Source organism: Vicia villosa, linkage group LG2, assembly GCF_029867415.1.
Source record: "Vicia villosa cultivar HV-30 ecotype Madison, WI linkage group LG2, Vvil1.0, whole genome shotgun sequence".
Lineage (NCBI taxonomy): Eukaryota > Viridiplantae > Streptophyta > Magnoliopsida > Fabales > Fabaceae > Vicia > Vicia villosa.
In genome coordinates, this window is record NC_081181.1 from 168,560,757 (window position 1) to 168,577,797 (window position 17,041).

Below are 17,041 nucleotides of genomic sequence, written 5' to 3' on the forward strand. Positions count from 1 at the left end.
GTCCACTGTCTCCCATCACTGATCGTTGGAGGAAGAATTGTTCTAATGATGCAAAAGCATGAGAATCAGCATATGCGGGTCGATTCAGACATTGAGAAGAATTGTCTAGAAAGTGTTTGAATTTTTTTTGTAATGCATCTATGTATGACATTTATTCTATTTATATATTAAGACGGTTATTGTTTCACCGTGTATTTTATTCAAATTTAAAAAAAAGGAAAAAAAATAAGTCCTAGTATTACCGAAAATTTGAAATTTCTGATATTTTTCCTATACAATAAATTTTATGAACTAAAATCACACAAGAAATTTCAAATATCTGGTATTTTTTTCCGGTATCAGATATTTAAAATTTGTGGTATTAATTTTAACTGCTGCTACATACCAGAAATTTGAAATATCTGGTACCGGAAATTTAAAATTTCCGGTATGTAGCATCAGACACGGTAAATTAGTAAATACAACAAAATTTTTGATATTTATATGAACGTTCCGGTACGGTACCGAAAGTTTCAAAAAATCTAATATTTTACCGAAATAATTTTGTAAAAACGCTCTATGAAATGACATGTATAAAATGGAGGTGGCAAGATAAATTGACGACCCTACGATGATATAGGGAGAATTTATCCGATGTAGGGTGTAATTAGTATAACTCTTCTTAAAATAGCCCAATAAATTTAACCCGACCCGAAGATATGTTGTTGTAAATAGGGGTGTTCAAAAAAACCAATAACCATAAACCAAATTTATATCCATATTAATCCATATTTCAAAATCCAATCCAAAATAATATTTTAAAACGGGTGGTCCATTTAGCATAACCAAAAAAAAACCGGAAACCGTTAATCAAATTGGATCGGTATATTGGATTCCACATTTGAAACACTCTCAAAACTTTCTCTTTTACTTACTGTAATAGTGTAAATTGCTTAACCCTTCAAAGTTTAAACCCAAACAAAAGTCGTATTCCTCCACCGCCACCGCCCATTCCTCTGTGGTCACCGCCATAAACGTTTTGGTTGCAGACGCAATCGTCAACTCAACATTCAATTCCCTGGGGTAATTTCTTTTCTTCTCTCAACAATGGCTTCATGGGTAGTGCTAACTATGATCCTTTTTCGATTGTTTGTGTTATTGAATGTTGTAAGGGTTAATGGGTTCAATTTGTTTCACACCTTTTTGTATGCACGCATCTTGTTTGTTAAAATGTCTAAGGGTTAATGGGTTCAATTTGTTTCACACCTTTTTGTATGCACGCATCTTGTTTGTTAAAATGTCCATGTGAGTTTGGTTAGATTGTCATATTAATATAGCTAGATTCAAGGTTGAAGGAGCTACTGTTTGTTTCTGATGTTTTCTGCAATATGCGGATTTGTTGTGATTGAGCAGCGCACAGACAACCATAGAGATGGATTCCACGGATGATGATGACTTTTTTGTTTCACCATTCTACTAATTTCATCTCACATTTTCTTAACTTCAGTTCTTAGTTAAATTTAATTGTTTACATTGGTATATTGTTTTCTTACTCTGACTGATTTTTTTCTTTTAATTTGATGGAAATTAAGAGCTTTCAGATTCATGTTAAACAATACTAGAGAAAAGTATTTGGCCATGGTAAAGAATTGCGTGTTAAGCATTGATCTTAGAATTTGGAATTTGAACTGGTTTTAAAAAAAAAAACTGGTTTTTAGAAAAACCGATTTAAAACTGGTTTTTATGAGAAACCGGTTTAAAACTGAACCGATCCACATGTAAACTGGTTTTAAAAAATTAAACCGGTTTTGATAAAATAGTTTTAAGATCCAAACCAAACCATATATATGGTTTGGTTTGGTTTAGTTATTGATCCATGAACACCCCTAGTTGTAAATACAAATTAATAATAATTTATTAATTCTTTGAATTTCTTCCTCACCCAAAATAATTTCAAAATTTTGAAGTTCCCGGTAATAGCTTGCTCAGGTACATTGAACTGAAGTGCGATGGAAAATGATGAACCCGTTCTTCCTCAATCTCACGGTCTCTCTCTCTTAGGGTTTCGAATTTTCCCTCACAAACAAAATCATTACAATTCGTTTTTCACTTTCCGAATCGAATCTGATTTTTCTGCAATGCTAGGGTTTCGTTAACCTCAATTTCTTCTAATTTATTCTCTTTTTTATCGCTGATTGTGCAGGTTGTAACATTCAAGGTATGGATCGGGTGGTGGCAACTGTGACTGGTTACCATGAGCCTGACCGATTCAACCTTATTAAGCTGATTTCGTATGCCGGTGCCAACTACGTTGGCATGATGTCAAAATCAATAACGCATCTGGTTAGTTTCTTCGTTTGTTGAGGAATTTAAATATTTGATTATTGTTTCGAATGTTTTCTTTCTGAATGCTGGAAATGATAATTCTCTTTGAATATAGTGTAGTTAGACTGATTATATACTCTCTAGCACCGACATCTCTGAACAAAGTGTCTGTGTCTGAAACTGACACCGAAATTTGTGACTATGTGTAATAAATTTATTTTTTAAAATTATTACCGGTGTCGACATGTCATTATCGGTGTTGTGTTTCCGGTGTCCAGGCTTCATAGATTATATACAGTATTCAGATCTAACAAACTCTAACTCAACTTATTTGTATATAACTAACAAACTTAAATTTCGCTATTTTGTTAGAGAAGAATTCTATGAATGAGTCAAACCATAGGAAAATTGAATAACTGATATCAAAAGGAAAAATGTTGGAGGGAAAAAGTTGATGGTTCTGATAGAACTGGGAAGAAAAATATTTAAGGTTGAGTGAAGTGTTGTAGAGTGCAGTTGCCAAGGTACCGGTTCCTCATTTAGTAGTTTGAGAAGCTCTGCAGAGTATTTAAGTGGCATGGTTCTTTCCTCTATATAGATAACTTTTAAATTATGGTTTTCCTAATGTTTAGATACTTATATAAACTTTTATTATGACAAATGTTTTTAATTTTGAATGAGCAGTGTCTAGTTATCTACTTACCAAGCTACAAATTTGACATAATTACATACACAACAATGTTCAGGTGTGTTGGAAGTTCGAAGGAAAGAAATATGATATTGCTCGAAAATTTAGAATACCTATAGTCAACCACCGTTGGGTTGAAGACTGCATAAAGGAAGGAAGGCGTGTCCCAGAAGATTCCTATATCATGCAAAGGTGAATATGTTTTCTACTTTCTTTTCCTTTTCTTTTTATGCCCATTTACTGCAGAATTATAACATTGGATTTTAATTTTATATAATTACCATGGCCTTGATAGAAAAAAGAGAGCACTTTTGGGGAATATTTTTCTTGTGTGTGAATTAAAAAATGACTGTTGAAAATGCATAAACTGATCAATTTGGTGTGACAGATTTTACTTTATATTGTATCTGAAATTTACTGTTACAAACAAGTAAAAAATCATTCATGGGTCTGAATCTAGAAGCTAAAACATTAAGAAAAGCTTCTTTTTGAGTGTTGTTAATGCTAAAAGCTCACAAGATAATCCTCATCCTCAACCGTTTTTGTTGTCCTGAGTTCTGTTTTTTTATGTCATGTGACGGACTTCTTTGTATGGAGTCTAAGTTTGCTGAAGTTTGTTTTGTAGTTTGAGGTTTGGCATCATTGATCTTATTGACAAATAAGACAATTATTTATTTGGAGATCATGTTACTACTTACTGGTGCTTTCCTTTCATTTCCTTTCCTTTGACTTGCCTTGTAATAAAATTTGGAGAAAACCTTTTCTTAAATTCATTCATTATTATCATCCTTATTATTTTCAGTGGACACGAAGTAGGGCCATTGTTAATGGAAGTTCCTGTCAGTTTTCAAGCAAATAGCTTGGCGAAGAAAAAAGTGGTTAGTGGCAGTTTATCTGATATTGGGTCTGAAAGGCAAAATAGTGACTTCAGTTCTTGGCTCTGTGGAATTTCTGTTTTGGAAGATTCTTCTATATTGAAAAAGGTAAATATTTTTGCTCTCTTTGTTCTCCTCCAAGTTGTTTTCAATTGTTATATATAAATTTCGTTTTCGTGTTTCCAAGAATGTTTTGAATTCTGGTTCATAAGCAGTATGTTACCTCATTTTCTGAATAGGGTGCAGCTTTCAGGGAGTGATGTGTTAGCACTCATGTTATTTATTGATGCTAACCATTATCTCAACTTGTTACTTATGCACCAATGGACCATAGTTGTTCCGTTTAGATCGAATGTATTTCTTATGGCGTCAGTTCAGGTTTCTAATACATATCATGGTATTACTTAATACACTGGAAATTGCTAATCATTAATTACTTTGAATGGTTCAGAGGTGAAGCAATGAGCCTGTTTCCTTGTATTGAGTTTAATTTTTTCTGCCAATGTCACTCTTCTGTTGACAAAACTTAAACTCATATGTCTGTTTTCTGTTTGCTGTTTGCAAGCTTACATTCCTCGTGCTCCCATTTAAAAACACGTGATATGCTTGCCATAAGCATGGACATATTGATTACTTTTAAGCAGTAAAATGCAATATACCTAACTAACTATATAAACTAGCAAAATAATTAACTGTTGGGGCACTATGGTGTATGATGAACGAAACAAATGAATTTTTGTTCTTTTGGATTGTCTGTTAGTCTTATTAATTTCTATTTTCCTTTCTTCTTCAAGCACGAGGAGTCAAGTTCATATTCATCTAGACTGTCAAAGAAAGGTAAAAGAAATAGTGGGAATGAAGCAAGTACCGAAGCTAGACATTCTCGTAAAGGAAGAAGGGTTGGGAAAAATGATGGTCGAGTGGCGTTGGACCCTATAATTTTGGATTTAAGCACAGACGACCAGCTTAGCGAAATGGATAGGCTACACACTGAGGCTGCAGCTACCTCTTCCTTTTCTAGCCATGTCAATATCGAAAATATTCAAGAAAACAGTGAAGGACTTGATACTAGACTATCTAGGCAAAGTAGAACTATCGATGGAAGTTCAGATGGCATTGAACAGAGTAGAGATTCATATCATTTATCTACTCCCACAAATTCAACTTTGTTTATTGAAGATCCCCTTCCTTTGACACAGACTTCAGTAGACTTATGTTCCAGTGCTGCAGAAAAGTCCACCAGTGGTGACGTGGTTGATAATTTTGATGACTTACCTACTACAAAGGACTTGTCATGTGTTATATGTTTCACAGATTTCAGTTCGACAAGGGGGATTTTAGCTTGTGGACATCGGTTTTGTTTTCCATGCATCCAGGGTTGGGTTGATCACAGGGTAAGCCTCTTCCAATATCTATCTATTACTATACATAAAACCTATTAATTGAAAGTGATAAATAGATTCAATGATTATAAGATGGCAATAGGCTTCTCATTCCAATCCATCTTCAACTATGATTAATTGAAACCTATTTATTTTTAGTTTTTTTCCCCCACCTAGTGCTAAAAGGATTTTGTTGTTGCAGTAGTATTTTTGTTTATTTTAATTTTCCCTTGCAATATCTTGTATAGATTTATTCTACACATGTCATTATCAATTTTTCTTTCATTCTCATCATTGCTTTTCAATATTTATAGATTGCATTGGGAAAAGTTTCAACCTGTCCGTTGTGCAAGGCAAGTATTACGGGGATCATGAAAGTTGAGCATGCAGCCACCACTGATCAAAAAGTTTACTCCCAGACAATTCCATGTGACTACCCAGGCTCAGATATTTTTATCCCCATGGATCAAGAATTTCGAGACAATAACTTAGAGGTATGCTTTCCATATTAAACTCCATTCATTGTTGGCTTATCTTTATTTTTTGTTTATATCCTCATACCAGTTTAAATCAAACAGCAGTACTTGCACAGACTTCAGTTCTGTGAATTGTAAATTTTCCATTAAATCTATCAAATATACTGCACTTCTCTACATGCTAATATAGTATATACATCATTCAATTCACCTGGAATGACCACATGACCTTTTGTTCGTTACATAATTAGTTATCGAATGTCACGTGATAGTAGAGACAAAACAATAGTTCCATAGTTTGGAAGGATGAAAACCAAAGAAAAAATTTTAGGCACCAAAATTAAAATTTGCTCATTTACAGATTAAATCATATATAAAACTTATATTTCATTCTACAAGACACTTTTGATAATATGATAGAATAGTTCATTATTATCCACATTTGACCTCAAGTTTTTGCATATTGTAATTCTGTGAATTGTCTTTTGCTTTTACAGTCCTCTCGAGCAGGTGCTTGTGTAATCTGCAGTGGTCGAGAACCGGAGGATCTACTTCAGAACTGTGATGTTTGTCGAACTCGAAAAATTCATTCCTATTGCATGGACCCTCCTTTACTGCCTTGGACATGTAGTCCCTGCAAGGAACTTCGAATGATTTATCGTAACCGTTCATATTAGTAAGCATTCTTTATCCATTATTACAATTCATGGAACACTTGCGTGTCTCTAGTTAAATGCTGTTCCTAAGAACACAGTCTGTATGAAATTCGTTGTGATCGTGAAGAGAGCTTGTTCACATGCTGTAAAGTCAAAGGAAAACTGTAGTTGTATTTTAAGTAACTTAAAATCTGTTGCTTCAATTCTTAACTTCTGCCTAAATAAATTCATTGCCATGTTTGATGAAATTCTTAGGTAAGTTTGTTTGATGGCCATCATAAGATAGACAACAAAATAAGCTATCATATCATGTCTTGATTTAGTAATACCCCGTAGCAATTTATAAGTAAATATCCGATATTTCACACTTATTAAGAAAGTTTAAATTTGTGTTTTTTAAAAATATTTTATATAAATGTAAAAAAATTAATTGATTAGTAGTTGTTTATAGAAAAAATGAGAGAAATCAAATTAAATATAATTTACATTTAATTTTATCTTGGAAAAGATGAATTTTTTAGAATAAAATGGTTAAATGAAATAATATTGATGTTTCTTTCCTTATAATTTGTAAAAAAAAAAAAAAAAGAAGAGTGTTTTTATGCTTACATATTTATAAGGAGGGAGTATTTATTTAGTCAATAAAATACATGTGCAAAAGTTGTTTTTGCATTCGCACTTATAAATTCAACATTAAATATTTTTAAAAATTAAACACTGTAATTACTCTATTTTATAAGTGAATTTGATTTTTTGGAAAATCTAGAAATTTTTAATTGGCTTTTATACATTGGTTCTCCCATCTTAAAGTCTTTCAATGGTAAAAGAGAATCTCTTTGTACACTTGTGAAAAACACCCTTTGAAAAATCCCAAAATACCCTTTGCATATGTATATTTGAACACACTTTTTTTTCTTCATATTTTAAAATGTTTCAGATATGCATATTCGAAATGATATTTTTCCAAGTTTTATTATTTTAACATTGAAATTAAAATATAGAGGTTTTTTTTTTGTATATACATTTCCGAAATTTCCAAAACCACCTAAAACACATTTTAGATATGCTTATGCGAATTTTGATATGTGGCTGTGGTGTTTTAAAAAACTTCATAATTACATTGTTAAAAATTGGAAAAATGTACTAACTAAACTAGATACCATTTGTCCGATAAAATGAATTAAAAATAACACCTACATAAAATATTCCAAAATATCAAAATACAGTACAACAATTGTTTTGAAAATGCAAAATATTGAAATATTACTACACAAAATAAAAGTCATAAAACATAGGCTATTGCTACTATTGAGTATGTCTAATACTAACCATCTGCGACCTCCTCTGTCTCCTATAGTCCGCCGCATTGGACGCCTCCCTGAACATCCTCTCAACTATGGCAATCGCCTTTGCACCTCCCTCCTGAATGATCCCTATGTCCAATTCCTCTTGCCCAATCAACTGCATTCCCTGACATATCAGCAGGACATCAGTGGCATGGTCATCCTCGACCTGCTGATTCTCCAAGAGCTCCTCATGCGCTGGCCTATGTGGATGCCCAGGAGCATCCGGTGTCAAGATAAGATGTGACACTTTAAAAAAACCATGTCACGTATCCATCTACGTAGTGCCAGCTCTGGGATGCATGCATCCCTCGATATTCCTCTGGCACCAAATAGTGTTCTCAATCATGAAAGATATCAATGAGAGTTCGGTGGATAATGGTGTATGGAGCAGCCTCAAATGAAGACATATGTATCATCGGCACACGTCCAAACCGTCTGATGCACCGTTCCTGCAGATACGTGACCACGATGTTTGTCCCACATGCTAACCATCTGGAATATAATGTGATGCGGTCGAAGGGGACAACATGTCCGTAATCACGGAAGGGCGTCTAATTTATGTCATCGTGAACAGTACGATCAAGGTATATCCAATATGACGCCACTTTATGATTCCCCCCTTTGGAGGACGTATCTGGCATCCCCAGGCATGTCGTCAGTATACAACAGATCAGGATCGTAGCCATGAATGCGGTGGAAGTAAGAGATGATCCATCTGTGAGTACAAGTAAATAAATAACAGATTAAATGTCATGTAATTGAAATGAAAGGTACCGTGAGGAGTGTGCAAGAGCCAGTAAATTTCCTGGTCCTCCAGTTGCATGCTTCATTCAGCTTCTAGTAAAGGTATACCAGAATGGCGGCCCCCTAGTTCCACTCATGAAATGTAGTCAAATATATAAAATACTGGAGGTATGTCACGTCCATGTAGGTTGCACTTTTGTCCACAAAAAGGAACGTGCCAACCAAGAACAGTTCCACTCATGAAATGTAGTCAAATATATAAAATATTGGACGTATGTCACGTCCACGTAGGTTGCACTTTTGTCCACAAAAAGGAACGTGCCAACCAATAACATGAACCAACACCACAAAACACAACCACAGTGGTACTAAACAAAAATTGCATCACCCTCATCCTCGGCCCCAGCTGCCGCCACCAAGTTGTGTTCATAAATATCTTTTAGGGTGAATAAGCTTACATGCGCCCCATTCATTGTTATAGACTCATAATCTTCCCCAAATGGATTCATATCTAGGTAATCTACCATCCACTTAATCGCCTCAACTCTTTGTATTCGGGAATGGTTGAGTAACCTCCCTTTGATAGGCAGGTGGAGCAGACAAGCCACATCGTAGAGGGTGGTCGTCAACAGGAAAGTGGAAAGAAGACGTCTCCTTGTGCCACCTTTTGACAAATGCCCCTGCATGCCGTGGTGTATGGTAATATAACCGATACAACATAACCTGCCAGGTCTGGATCCAACAACAACATCATTAAACCACTCAACCCGCAAATTAAATAAGTCGAAGATTTTTTGCAAATGGTTCACGGATTTAATGGGCAATCATTCTTGTAACAAAGATAATTAACAACCTCAATGTTAGTTATTAAACCCATATTTACAAGTAAACTGTTTAAATAAACTATATCATAAGTTGTTTTAGTATATGTTTGGTTACCTAGTAGAAATCCTCAAAATCAATTATGGTTCTTCAAAATCAATTCCAACATATTTGGTATTCTCAAATAACTTGCCACCACCGTTCTTTTTCTTGTTCAAAATTTTTTATGAAGATACAATTTCTAACTTCTTAAAAATCAATTGTCCCTTTCCATCAATTTTTCTTTTATGCCTTTAAATTGAACAACATTAATAACTCAACATTTTTTTGTCGTTTTTGTCATTTACACATTCAAAAATAATTTTGATAAAAATATCCAAATATTTTCACACAATTTTTTTTTTGTGAATATATCCAAACATCAATTATTTTATATTAAATTTAATTTTAACTAAAATCAATTCCCTCCAAATCAATTATTTTTACCGTAGAACCAAACACACACTTAATAAGTTTTCATAAATAAATAGTCTCACAAAACTTATGCTACTAAGTTCAAATAAGTCGGTGCAAACAAAATTTAACATCATTGATCTTTTATTTTTTTAGTCCTATATAAACATTAATTAAATTACTTATTTACATACGTACAAATGAAATAGACTTTTAAGTAGGCTAGCAGGCCAACCAGACATTTGAAAAGGCTAGACTCAGATCCAAAAATAAATCTATGATAGATCACATGTCTGACTTAGGCTTTGATATTTTTAATAAGTCAAACTCACACTTGACAAAGTCTAAGTCGATCCAACCTATTCAAACCCGAGAAAAAATAAATAAATGTATGGAAGAGATTAAGTACCATGCAAACTCCACACCTTTGTAACTTTAACTATATTTTTCTTAACTTTCCGTAAGTATTCTTTTAAACATTTATTTGTCTTCTAAAATACACTAAACTTATTGGAGGGCTTACATAAATTTTTTAAATATTTTTTATGTTGTTATAATATTTTGAAAATTAAAAATATAGTAACGATAAACATTCTTTTATCATTCTATACAAAATAATTTTTTTAAAAAATGTCAAATATTTTCCTATAATTTTTTAAAAATTCGTTTTCAGAAGATTTCCTGTCCCGTCCCCTCCAAATTTGTAAACAAGACCTAAAGGCACCAAAAGTACCTAATAATAAAGATATATTGATAGGAGAACTCAAAATTCTCAGTTTCGATTACAAAAAAACGAGGCAAACCTCAACAAAAATAAATTACAATCTAATTAAAGTATAAAATAAATAAAACAAAGAATTTTTGATAAACGTAGTTAATCCTACTAAACAATGCACATCTTACTTGATTAAATGAAAAATTCACCATTCTTTTTGGACACTATTTTTTTTGGCTTTATACCACCGATTTAGTCAAGTTCGAGGGCGAGTTTTGGCATCAAGTGGTTCCACCACCCTCCCGATTGTAGTTTTGGACACTATTTTTGCTTCACATTTTCATGTTCTCTAACTTTTTTATGTTTAATTAAGTTGCTTATGTGTATTTTTGCCTTTATTTTTCATTTTTTTACTAACATTTGTTTTAAAAGATATCCCATTTGTTAATTTTGTTAATTGTTATAAATAGTATATAATGAAATATATTTTATAGATAATTGACACATGTGAATTATTTTTTAAAAAAATTGTGCATTGTCTTAATTAAAAGTTAATAATTAATGTGTATGGGTAGGAATAGGCTAGGCTAGATTAGGCTTTATAAGACCTAAGGCTGACACACGATAAACTTACAAGGTCTGAGTCTGTCCTATGACCTACTATAGGTTTTTTTTCCAGTCTGATCTGGCTTAAAAAAGTCTCTTTCTCATTAAGAATTTTAATTTATTCATATTACTTAAGAAGTCTTATAGGTCGACCTATATAAAAATATTTAGGTCGGTCTATTTAATATTTTTTTAATATATATGCCTATATATACCAACATATATATAGGTGAGAACACTTGGTTATTATGAGAAATGAGAACAATGAATCACGACCATTAAATTTTGATTTTGTTGATTTTAATGGACTGGATTAGTTTCTTTCTATGTTGATTTAAAATAAATATTAAGGATTCTAGAAAGAGAAACCAATCCAGTCCATTAAAATCAACAAAATCAAAATTTAATGGTCGTGATTCATTGTTCTCATTTCTCATAATAACCAAGTGTTCTCACTTGAGTCATCCCCTATATATATATATATATATATATATATATATATATATATATATATATATATATATATATATATATATATATATATATATAAAAGATTTTATTGATTTTTTAATACTCTAAATCTACTGATGTAAATAAATAGATTTTTTAAAAAGCTTAAATTTGACTTTTTTATCAAATAAGTTTGGCCTGATCTGGTCTTAAATAGACTAGGCTATAGCCCCTATAGGCCAGCTTGACCTATTATCATCTCTATTAATGTGTTTATTAAGTTTCCTAATATTTTCTATCTTTATGGACAAATGTTAGTTTTATTAAAAAAAAATATACTTACTAAAATATTCTATTTAATTTAATATTAGCGATAATTGTGTAATTTATTAAATATATACATATTATTTTCTTATTTTTTTTCACTTTCACTTATATGACAACTTAATAATCTTTTCACTTTTTATTTTTTTTTTATTTTTTTTAAATTCAAACAAAGTAAAATGAAAATAGATTTTAGAAACTCTTGTTAGAGAAAAATCATTAATCACTATATAAATGCCAACAACTAGTTAGATGAACCAAATATGTTCCATCCACTTAGAAAAAACAAACATATTACGTAAAATGTCCCCATTTTAAACACATAATATCAAACAAATAAGTTGTAACAAGAACTTTCATAACATTTCCCTTTCTTATTTATTTTATAGATCAACTAAATACATCAAATTTCCACATCATTTTTTATTTATATTTAAAACAGGAAAAAGAATAATATCCATTAATATTTAATCAAAATATTACATTATTTAAATAATAAGAACAAATAGTATTAAAAAAAGAAATTTGCACTGCTTCAAAGTTTACACCAACAAAGAAAAAAAAAATCATAATAAAAATTTAAAAAATATATAAAAATAAAATCAGGAATAGCTTGAGGATCTTGTTCCCTGATACCCGTGTGACATCTTTCCATTGCTCGCATCGCTCTCACATCGATCATCTCCTCTGATTCTCGTTCGCATCACATCGTTCACTCAGAACCCTAAATCGCAGTGGTTATAGGTCTTCTTCAACCGCCAAGCCTCCACAATTGTGTGAAGTTTGAGGTTAGTTTCATTTCATCAATTTCAACTTTATTTCCCTGCTTATAACTTAGATTTCTTCGTAACTGAATTTCAATTTTATTTTCATCAATTTCATGTATCTGCCATTGCGACACAGCTTGTATTTATCGTTTTATAGAAATTTGTTGACAAATTAGGTGTTACGTTAAAAGAAATGTATTATGTTGTTGATAATAGTAGAGTGTTAGGGTAACATTTGTAGTAGAAAAGAGGGTGGGAATTACGCTTAGATGGTAGAGAATAGACACGTTGTAAGGAGAGTAGATCAGATGAAAAGTAGCGAGTTTAAAATTTAGTACTTATTTTCATCTCATGATGCAGGCACAGTGAAACAAACTGTGAGGAGAGAGGCTTGTTCTCAAGTTGATAAAAGAAAGATTCATTAAGGTTGTCATTTCCATAACCTTTGATTGGATTTGAGTTGTATTTTGTGGTATTTTATTTTTTGCTCACTGTAGTGATCACAAGTTCTTCACCGGCTCACGCCCACAAATCCAAGACAAAATATTTCCCCTGTTTGTATTGTAGATCTTGATAATACCACGTGATCAGTGACTCCCTCTGTTTTCCCCTGAATTTTAGAGGGGAAATTGGGGTTTTGAACAAGTTTGGAAAATGAGGCGAAGAGCAACAGATTTTCGAAGGCCAGCGCGGAAAAGGGTTCCTGATGCGGTGTGGTGGGCATTATGCGTTGCAGTGGTTCTTCTCTTTATCTATATTCTGACCAGAGGGACTCAGATTGAGTCTAGACCGGCTTTGTCCAAGGTATTGCTTTTTTCTCAATTTTGTTCCGTATGCTGTTCTTGTTTGCTGTAAAATTTGTATGAAAACTTAGTTAATTTCTTTTTGGATCATAGTCTAGTCCTTGGAAGCTACATTTTCTGTTAAGTAATCTATGTTGCACAAGTGAAGTAAGCGTTGTGCCATGGAGAAGTTTTTCCACAATTGAATTGTTAAGTCCTACCATTGGATCAAGTGAGATATGGTGGAACTTGTTGATCCAATGTTGGGAAGAAACTTGTGCACCATAGAATAGCGGTTTTCTCGCGCTGTTGCAGCTGTAACTTTTGTCGCGCTTAAGTTATCGTTCGGAAACTCTAAATTAGCCTCCCCCCTAATTTTCTACCTCTCGACTTTTTTAAGGGTGTTTAGGTCATTTTATTTCATAGTGAGTGAGCCAACTCTTATTTACGAAGATTCACATGTAGCCCTTTCTTCATCTTCTTCACGAAGACTTCAAGTTTTCTTTCTCTGGTTCTTCTCTCACAAAGCCTTCTTCTTTTTCTTCTTCTGCAAAGCTTTCTTCTTTTCCGATGACAAATACTGGTAGTGTCAGCGAAGATTTCAAGTTTTCTTTCTCCGGTTCTCTCGCAAAGCCTTCTTCTTTTCGACGATAAAGCCTGGTAGTTTCAGCTATGTTACGGCGACTGAGGGTCATGGCAGAGGGCTCTGTTCTATGTTCTTCTAAAGTTTTCAGTTTTTAGCTCTACCTCTCCTTGCACTCAACAAGGGCATATTTATCTAAAACACCGACCCCTGTTTTCAGTTTTACCTCTGCCTTTGTTTTGATTACTTTAAGAATTATAACTATTACGTTTTATTTTTAATGTTAGTAACAAATGACCGAAGTTAACTAATCTTTTTTTATAAACAAAGTTAGTTATAATTATTACGGATGTATATATCCTGTTTGGATTTTTGTTTTGTTTGTCTACTTTTTTTTAGTTTTGAAATAGCGGCTATCCGCTATAGTGGTTATCCGACTCTGCGCTTTAGCGGTTTTGGCTGGTGCTTCGCGCTATATACGAGATAAGCAATATAATCCTAATATAACCTGCATTGGAGAGAAACAGCTGGATTTGTGAGATTGAGGATTTTTTTGCTGCAGTTCAATTTCCCTACCTTTCTTCTTTTTTGATTTATTTCTTTATAAGAAATGAATGGTTAATAGGTGAGTTGAATGGGATTCTACATTAGATAAAAAAAAAAAAAGAGTATTTCCAGTGGGAATACACCTCACATAATCATTGGATTTGAATCTGTACCATAATAAATTGCTACAATTATATAGGGAATTCTACGTTGGGCCTTTGTTTAGCATATGACTTGTATCCTATTGTGCAGAGAACTTACAAAAATGATAGGATTATGGAAGGCCTTAATATTACTGAAGAGATGTTAAGTTCAGACTCAGTGACCAGACAACTGAATGATCAGATATCCCTAGCAAAAGCTTTTGTTATAATTGCTAAAGAAAGTAACAATCTCCAATTTGCTTGGGAACTAAGTGCTCAGATCCGCAATTCACAAATTCTTCTCTCAAATGCTGCCACAAGGCGTTCTCCTTTAACAACCAGGGAATCAGAGACTGCTATCCATGATATGGCGTTATTGTTATTCCAGGCCCAGCAACTCCATTATGACAGTGCAACCATGATCATGAGATTCAAAGCAAAAATCCAGGCTCTTGAAGAACAGGTGAGTTCTGTAAATGAAAAGAGTTCGAAATATGGACAAATAGCAGCAGAAGAAGTCCCAAAAAGCTTATACTGTCTCGGTGTCAGATTGACAACAGAATGGTTCAAAAATCTTAGTTTGCAAAAGAAATCGAAGGATAACGGGGTCCGAGAGATGAAGATTAATGATAGAAATCGTTACCACTTTTGTGTGTTCTCTGATAACATTATTGCAACTTCGGTTGTAGTCAATTCAACTGCAAAAAATTCTAAAAATCCCAATATGATTGTTTTTCACCTTGTCACTGATGAAATAAATTATGCTGCGATGAAGGCGTGGTTTACCATAAACAATTTCCGCGGGGTTACTGTAGAAGTTCAGAAGTATGAAGACTTCACTTGGTTAAATGCTTCATATGTTCCTGTGCTTAAGCAACTTCAAGATTCAGAAATACAGAGCTACTACTTTTCTGGAAACAGCGATGAAGGAAAGACACCTATCAAGTTTCGTAATCCCAAATACCTATCCATGCTTAACCACCTGAGGTTCTATATCCCTGAAGTTTTTCCTGCACTGAGGAAAATCGTGTTCCTGGACGATGATGTTGTGGTTCAGAGGGATCTTTCTGATCTTTTTTTAATTGATTTGAATGGGAATGTTAATGGAGCTGTTGAGACATGCATGGAGACATTTCATAGATACCATAAATACCTGAACTATTCTCATCCTCTTATAAGAGCACATTTTGATCCCGATGCATGTGGATGGGCATTTGGGATGAATGTATTTGATTTGGTTGAATGGAGGAAAAAGAATGTAACTGGCATCTACCACTACTGGCAGGAAAAGAATGTAGACCGGACACTCTGGAAACTCGGTACTTTGCCACCTGGACTATTGACATTTTATGGATTAACCGAGCCTTTGGATCCATTGTGGCATGTACTGGGTTTCGGCTACACAAACATTGATCCTCAGTTGATAGAGAGAGGGGCTGTACTACACTTCAATGGCAACTCCAAACCTTGGTTGAAGATTGGGATTGAAAAATACAAGCCCATATGGGAAAAACACATTGACTACTCTCATCCCTTTTTGCAGCAATGCAACTTTCATTGATTCTGTATTAAGGTTTATTAATTGGAACTTCATAGTTCAAATCTTGGTGGAAGATTTGGGTTCACAAGCACTAGTGCCAGTTGGTGTGTATGGGAATACATCATTGAACATTCCAAACCTCGACTGAAACAGTGACACTATTATTGATCTGTGGAGCTGGGAGGTTAAATGATCTTTAGATTCCAAATCTAATGGAGGTATTTATGTTGCAGTAAAAAACGCGCTTACAATTTTCAAAGTTCAAGCATGTTCGGCGGCTATAACATGGTTATAGCATATCAATGTTTATTTCTTTTAAACGCAATATCAGTCAGTTCATAGTTTCTTCTTTGTGATTTTAGTCAGAGTTGGGATCAGCTGTAATTTATTTTTTCTACTAGTACCACCACCATTTCCACTAATACTCATTGTAAGACCTGATGCACTATTTAATAGATGTAAATCTATATTCCATTCATCCACTTAAAGGGTTTATCACTCTCAATAAATATTTTTTTCATACACATTAGTTATTGATTGAACTTTAGATCAAATGATTAACAGATTCAAACATCAACATTTTCAAAAAAAATTTGTTCGCCTCATGCAAATTTGAGATCATTGTAGCTAGTATAACCATTTTTATCTTATTTCATTAATTGAATTTATAAAGCAAAAATTGGAACTGTGTTTTTCGAGTAGATGTGATATGGTAGACATGGTTTGGCCTTTTATTGACTGAAAAAGTGTTCCATCTTTTCTAGCTGTGTTTTACATTTTGAATCTCACTTATCCTGAGACTTCTGTATATACCCATAAATGTAAGATTGTATAGATTA

The 17,041-nt window shown here is 33.2% G+C and overlaps 2 protein-coding genes across 5 annotated transcripts; both read left to right on the forward strand.

Annotated features, from left to right (window-relative positions):
• The first annotated feature begins 794 nt into the window (after positions 1-794).
• Positions 795-6,629, forward strand: LOC131652894 (uncharacterized). Of its 2 annotated transcripts, XM_058922881.1 has the most exons (8): positions 795-1,062; positions 1,960-2,025; positions 2,183-2,322; positions 3,051-3,184; positions 3,795-3,975; positions 4,662-5,261; positions 5,564-5,743; positions 6,223-6,629. In XM_058922881.1, exons 2-8 carry the CDS (start codon positions 1,989-1,991, stop codon positions 6,400-6,402), a joined length of 1,452 nt encoding a protein of 483 aa, XP_058778864.1. In that variant the 5' UTR covers positions 795-1,062; positions 1,960-1,988; the 3' UTR covers positions 6,403-6,629. The 2 variants fall into 2 exon arrangements, with proteins under 2 accessions (XP_058778864.1, XP_058778865.1); XM_058922882.1 differs by lacking the exon at positions 1,960-2,025 and having other exon boundaries at positions 799-1,062.
• A 5,809-nt stretch (positions 6,630-12,438) lies between these two features.
• Positions 12,439-16,695, forward strand: LOC131652895 (probable galacturonosyltransferase 10). Of its 3 annotated transcripts, none has more exons than XM_058922885.1 (4): positions 12,439-12,629; positions 12,969-13,034; positions 13,230-13,412; positions 14,772-16,695. In XM_058922885.1, the coding sequence occupies exons 3-4, from the start codon at positions 13,263-13,265 to the stop codon at positions 16,221-16,223; spliced, it is 1,602 nt and encodes a 533-aa protein (XP_058778868.1). In that variant the 5' UTR covers positions 12,439-12,629; positions 12,969-13,034; positions 13,230-13,262; the 3' UTR covers positions 16,224-16,695. The 3 variants fall into 3 exon arrangements, with proteins under 3 accessions (XP_058778868.1, XP_058778867.1, XP_058778866.1); XM_058922884.1 differs by having other exon boundaries at positions 12,440-12,629; positions 13,176-13,412; XM_058922883.1 differs by having other exon boundaries at positions 12,440-12,629; positions 12,969-13,412.
• Positions 16,696-17,041: the final 346 nt, after the last annotated feature.